This window comes from Gavialis gangeticus, unplaced genomic scaffold, assembly GCF_001723915.1.
Source record: "Gavialis gangeticus isolate Ggan-Ray unplaced genomic scaffold, GavGan_comp1, whole genome shotgun sequence".
Lineage (NCBI taxonomy): Eukaryota > Metazoa > Chordata > Crocodylia > Gavialidae > Gavialis > Gavialis gangeticus.
In genome coordinates this window covers 33,230-39,311 of record NW_017728970.1, presented here as the reverse complement: position 1 = coordinate 39,311, position 6,082 = coordinate 33,230, and the positions used below count along the sequence as shown (strand labels likewise).

General features: G+C 43.9%; 1 protein-coding gene across 1 annotated transcript; it reads left to right on the top strand.

Annotated features, from left to right (window-relative positions):
* Positions 1-354: 354 nt before the first annotated feature.
* On the top strand, positions 355-5,033 carry HOXC10 (homeobox C10). The gene is made up of 2 exons (XM_019504730.1): positions 355-1,248; positions 4,653-5,033. Exons 1-2 carry the CDS (start codon positions 474-476, stop codon positions 4,928-4,930), a joined length of 1,053 nt encoding a protein of 350 aa, XP_019360275.1. The 5' UTR covers positions 355-473; the 3' UTR covers positions 4,931-5,033.
* Positions 5,034-6,082: the final 1,049 nt, after the last annotated feature.

Genomic DNA, 6,082 nt, shown 5'->3' with positions numbered 1-6,082 from the left:
ATAAAAGGAGAAGCAGGGAAGAGAGACAAGGGGTGGGGGGAGGAAAATAGGGGGGGGGCAAAGGAAGGTTGATTATTTGCTGACCTTTTTATTTGCATTTGACTTTGCCTGTGTTTGCCCGGTCGTTTCCTTTTTTTGCCCCCACTCTGCCGTGCACACGCGTTGGCTCATTGGTAAACAAACCGGAGCGAAGGGGGCTCGCTCCTTTGTTCAACGTGAAGGTCCCCGGCTCCCTACCCCGGCCGGGCTGATAGATGTCGCTGTTGCTCCACGTTGGTTCTCCGCGCTCCCGACAACTTGACCCCTGTGACGTCATCGGCGTCTGAATCATCAAGGCCATTTTCAATCCTCATTGGCCTGGGCGTCACGTGGTGGGGACCAATGCGTGGATAATTATGGTGCTGATATTTTTCCCTAAAAAAAAGATGTCAGCCCCTGGCTGTAGTATTCCTCTTTAAAAGCCCTCTCTGAAAATGTCATGCCCCAACAATGTGACTTCTAACTCGTTTTTGATGGACTCCTTGGCCGGTACCTGTAGAGGGGAGAATTATTCCTCTAACCAAGGGATGTACATGCAGCCTGGAAGCGATTTCAGCTGTGGAGTGATGAGGAACTGTGGACTTATCCCGTCTCTTTCCAAAAGAGACGAGGTGAATAACGCTAACCTGTCTCTCAACACCTATCCATCTTACCTGTCTCAGCTAGACACTTGGTGTGACCCCAAAAATACTTACAGGATCGAGCAACCTGTTGCGAGACAGCTCCCATCCTGCTCCTTCCCCACCAATGTCAAGGAAGAGAATGTTTGCTGTATGTATAACGCTGACAAAAGGGCAAAAAATGCCACAGAGGCAGCCCTCTACCCCAACCAAATGCCTGACTCTTGCCTAAACGACCATGAAGTACCCGTGCCCAGCTACTACCGAACCAGCCAAGGTTATTCCTCCATGGAGAAGACGCCAAACTGCAGCAATCCAAATGAGTTTGAGGCAAGTTTTGAATCCAGGGCGAGTCTGAATCCAAGGAACGAGCATCTGGAGCAGCCTCCACCGCCTCCTCCACCGCCACCCGTGGCTAAAGTGAGTTTCCCCGAAAACACCAAAACAGACAACCCTCAGAACACGGCCACCAACGAAATTAAAACCGAAAAAAGTGCCCCCGCTCCCAAAATCGGCCCCTCGGAGCCAGAGAAGGAGCTGAACAAAAGCACTGACACCAGCACTGACAATTCTGACAATGAGACGAAAGGTAAGGACTCGTTCATGATCAGGAGCTGGCTTGGCAGCAGGCTTGGAGGCGAGCGGAGGAAGGGGCGGCTTCGCCCCCTGCAAACTTCGCTTGGAGGTTTGGGGGGTGCTGCCTGGAGGGGTCCCAGCCCCCTGTCCCCCCTCACTTTATCTGTAAAATCCAGAGATGCACACTGCAAAGGACTGGGGGTGGCTGGGGGGAGAGCTGGATCTGGGATCGCTTTGGACGCGCATCGTCTTGCTTGGAGGATGTGAGAGTGCCGGTATTTATTTAAGTGTGGACTCGCAAGGAGCCGTGCGCTTAATTAGACGAGGTGGCTTTTACCCTAGGCGAAGATGGCACTGAGTTTGCCAAGCAAAAAGCTCTTGTCGTTTCGGGGCCGTTTTCTCTCCCAGGGCTTGCTTTCTGGTGTGTCTTCAGACGGTTTCCCACCACTCTTCTGCTTCGCCCAGTTGCAAATGCTTTGAGTCGAAAAGAATATGGACCGGGTCATATTTTCACTTGCCCAACAGCTGAGGCTGGAGTTGTGTGCTGCGGTTCATTTCATTGCTTGACGCTCGCGATTTTGGGGGAAGAAGGGGCGAAAAGCGGGGTTTTTTTAAATTCTTAATTTCTCATTTTGGGGGGCGCATGGAGGTCTGGTTTGTGAAGGCGAAAAACGTTTGTACGTGTTGAGCTGATGGCTTAAGTTTGGGTTTCTGTGGAAAGAGGCTTTCATTCATCTGATCTGACTCTCACTGTCGAGAGTGTGCATGGCTTGAAATACATGGGTCTCTTCATTTTCAGAGATATTAGAGGCACTTAGGTGGACTGAAGTGTTTCTTCCAGGTTAGGAAGGAGACGTCTTGTGTGATTTGACTGAAAAGTTGCAGCAAAATACTTAGTGTAAAATGCTCTTGGAAGCGGAGAGGGCTTTAAGTAAACGGATTGGTTTCTTTGGGTGTGATTTCGGGGTTTCCACAGCTTCTGTGTCTAAGACTTGGTAGTATAATTAGAAAGCAAGCAGCAGAGGGAGATATGGCCAGGAAATATGTAGCCTCGCACAGAGACACGCGTGTGTTTTGTGTGTATCCTCGCACACATGCATGCCCCGTGTATGGGCTGCCAGGGGAGAAGACACAAACCTTTCACGTCCCCTGTCCTTCACGTGAAAGAAATCTCCCTGCAAAATCACCTTTACAAATTGGCCTTTCCCAAAACACTCCCCCAGTCCCAGCCTCCCCAAAAGCCGCGCTGAATGCATCCCGCACCCAATGGCAAATTATTTTATCTGACAGCGGAGTTGCAATTCCACAAAACACAAAGTCAAGGTTATCAAAATCCCAGCAAACTTATCTTCTCCCAGCGTCTTGTATTTGCACGCCAGGATGCAATTTTGGTGGGAGTTTGCCTGCGGGGGGAAAAAAAGAAAGACTATCCTGGCTTTCAGTTGCAATGGGGGCGAACTAATAATAATGATGATGATGATGATAATAACAACAACAATACTAGCGTGAAACAAGGGGAAGAGGCTTCACCTCCAGCATTGATGGGAAGCTCAAACAAAATGGATGTGTACGTGGAAAAGTCCTTGGTTTGGAGACTTGTGCATTTTGCCAAACAGGGCTATATTGCTATTGCCATTTGTAAAGCTCACGGCCAGTTGGGGAGCGGATTTGGTTTGCTTCTGGATCTACGGGTTTAAACAATTCTTGCGTAGCTAAATGTTTCGTTTCTGTTGAGCCTGAGATATAAATCTGTGTGTATATTCATCCAGGCACAAGGTAAGATATTTTGTAATGTCTTTGAGACCGCTGGAAAGCCAGACTCTGTAGACAGAAATTGCTCGGTGCAATGATAAGGAAGCGGAACTTCGAACATGGAGGAAAGGGGCATTTCAAGCCAGCTCATTTTGAAAGGCATAATTGGTTAAATAAAGTGTTGCTTGTTTGGGGGTTTTCATCCTTATTTCCAGTGGGCGAAATTTCTGACACCGGCAGGAATAGGGCAGCGAGTGGATTTTCAGACTGGTAGAAGACATCACTTTCCTTTGAGATAGATATATATATATATATGTCTATATATAGACACATATAGATATAGACATATATATGCCTATATATATATGCGTACTTATGCCTAAACTATACATACCCTATCTATCTATCTATCTATCTATCTATCTATCTATCTGTATGTGTGTGTGTGTGTATATCTATATATACACATATGTGCGTGTATATATATGTATGCATGTGTATATGTATTTATATATGTATGTGTGTGTGTGTATATATATACATATATATATATGAGTGTGTGTGTATGTATATATATATGTGTATGCATGTGTATATATATGTATGTGTGTGTGTGTATATATATATGTGTGTATATATATATGATGCATGTGTATATGTGTACGTATGTATATACGTGTGTGTGTGTAGTTTAGGCATAAGTACGAGTCGACCCCTGATGCCAGGGGCTTCCTCAAGACCAAATTCAAATCCGAAGTATTTGCTGTGTTTATCGGTGAACGCCTGAAATGCATTTGCCTTTATACAGAGCTTGTGGGAGGTGGGTGGGTGGATAAGTGTGTGGGTGTGTATAGAAGAAATGCCGCTGCCTAAGAATATACCTATCTGGAAGCACACATGCTTCAGAAAGGCAAAGATCTTCCAGGAGGATGATTAGGACAAATGCAATTGGTACACTTCCCAATCCTCCTAGCATGTGGGAGAAGTAGATTTTCCTCCATAGAGAGGGAAAAAAAAAAAAGGCTCAGTGTGCCAAACCTTTCAGCCCATCTTCTTCAAACTGAGCCTCAAATGATGGGCTGGTAGCACCCCGAGTGGGTGTGGGTGTAGGGGAAATAGAGGGCAAAGCGCCTGCGGAGAACTTAGCAAAGTTACACCGCTGTTTTTAAAGGTCCCCCACTCTTCAAGCCTGGATGTAGCCCCCTTGAAGCCATGAGCAATTGCATAAAATTGCATTCTGCTGACATGCCTGACGTGTGGACAACCCTCCAGCTCGGAAGAGTGGAAAAGCCGAAAAGCAACTGCATTTCACTAAGATATCCGTTGCTTGAAATATGCAGTCAGAGTGGGTGAGAGCTTGGGCTGCAGCCTCGTAGGTGCACACAGCGTGGATCCATTCAGCGATGTGGCCAGGGTCCCTGACACCTATTGGCTATTCAAAATTTAAAAAAAGAAAGATCAAATTAAGTTTCAGGGCCCCCCCAAATAATCCAAGACCTTTTTTTTCACCTCCCCTGTGCAAGCCATGCTTCTTTTGCACCAAAAGAAGCTGATTAAAAAAAAAGAAAGGAAAGCCATAAAGAAATCATTAAATACACATCTTTAGCCTGGTAAGTTCTCTTTCCTATTCCACGGATACTTATATGATAATGTTATTTTTAACAGAGGATATAAAGGCAGAAAACACTACAGGAAATTGGCTGACAGCAAAGAGCGGAAGAAAGAAAAGGTGTCCTTATACTAAACACCAGACGCTGGAATTGGAGAAGGAATTCTTGTTCAATATGTATTTGACCCGTGAGCGCCGCCTGGAGATTAGTAAGAGTATTAACCTGACAGACAGACAAGTCAAAATCTGGTTTCAAAACCGCAGGATGAAACTCAAGAAAATGAACAGAGAGAACCGAATTCGCGAACTGACTTCCAATTTTAATTTCACCTGAGTGTGTTCAATGCTATTTAAGGGAGAAAGATGGGCTGGGGCGGGGTGGTGGAGAGGGGCACACAGGAGGAAACCTTTGCAGTTTTTTTTTTCTTCTGGGTATAAATGCAATGCGTATGAAAAAAAAGAGGGGGAAAAAAAAAGAAAAAGAAAAAAAAAGGAGGAAAAAAAAATAAGGACCTCAAGTCATTTGGGTATTTACAGTTTGTAGAGCGAAGATGCAGAGGCATAAGCATGAGAATATATATTGCATCCATGTTTCTATGTAAAATAAAAGATTGAGATGGTTGCTAAAAACCAGCTTATAAAAATGTTTTAAGTTATTTACGTGCAGCACAAAATGATACTAAGACTAATAAAAAGAAACCAGAAGGACCTTTCTCTATGCATTTTATGTTTAGGATAATAGACGAGTCTGAAAGTTTGCTTTTCCTATTCTAGTGTAGTCTGCCTATTGTACAATAAAATGACGAAAAGATGAATTTCATATAAGTGTCTGTACATTCAAGTGGGAACATGCTCACATCTTGTAGTTATGCAGTTTCTTCCAATGAAGTGATACTATCCACCATATATTTAAGACAAAAAAAAAAATAAAAAAATAAAGCAGTATTGGTATCTTATTATGAAAAAAGTCCATTTCTCGTGGCTGTGTTATTTAAATATATTCTGTATGTGTTATACTTGCATGTACCTTCCTTTATGGAGCAAAATAAATTTCATAGAACCGTGTACAAGTGGGTTTTTTTAAAGTGTTTTTTTTTTTTAAAGAAACACTTTTCCCCCCTATGTAGGTTTTTTTTTTTCCTCAGGACTCATCCTTTTAAGGCTTTCAGTAGAGTATCCTAGCGGGTTTAATATAAGCGAGAGACCATAACGTTGATTTAAATATTATCCAGGTGACCACAATAAGTCAAGGTCATAAAACAGTAATGTCAGGACAGTCTTGGTAAGCGCTGGAGGTGGATTTTATGATCTGCAAATATAATGTGCTGCAGCAGTAAAAGATGCATTTAAAGGTGACTGTGGAGGAGGGTAGAAAGGCAGAGCTGAAACAGCAATCTTTGGAAGCACACTACTCATTGCTTTTGGGGCTTTTTAAGACAAGCCACGCTTCTTATGTGGTCTAAGGAAGACACTCTATTAAAGGGAA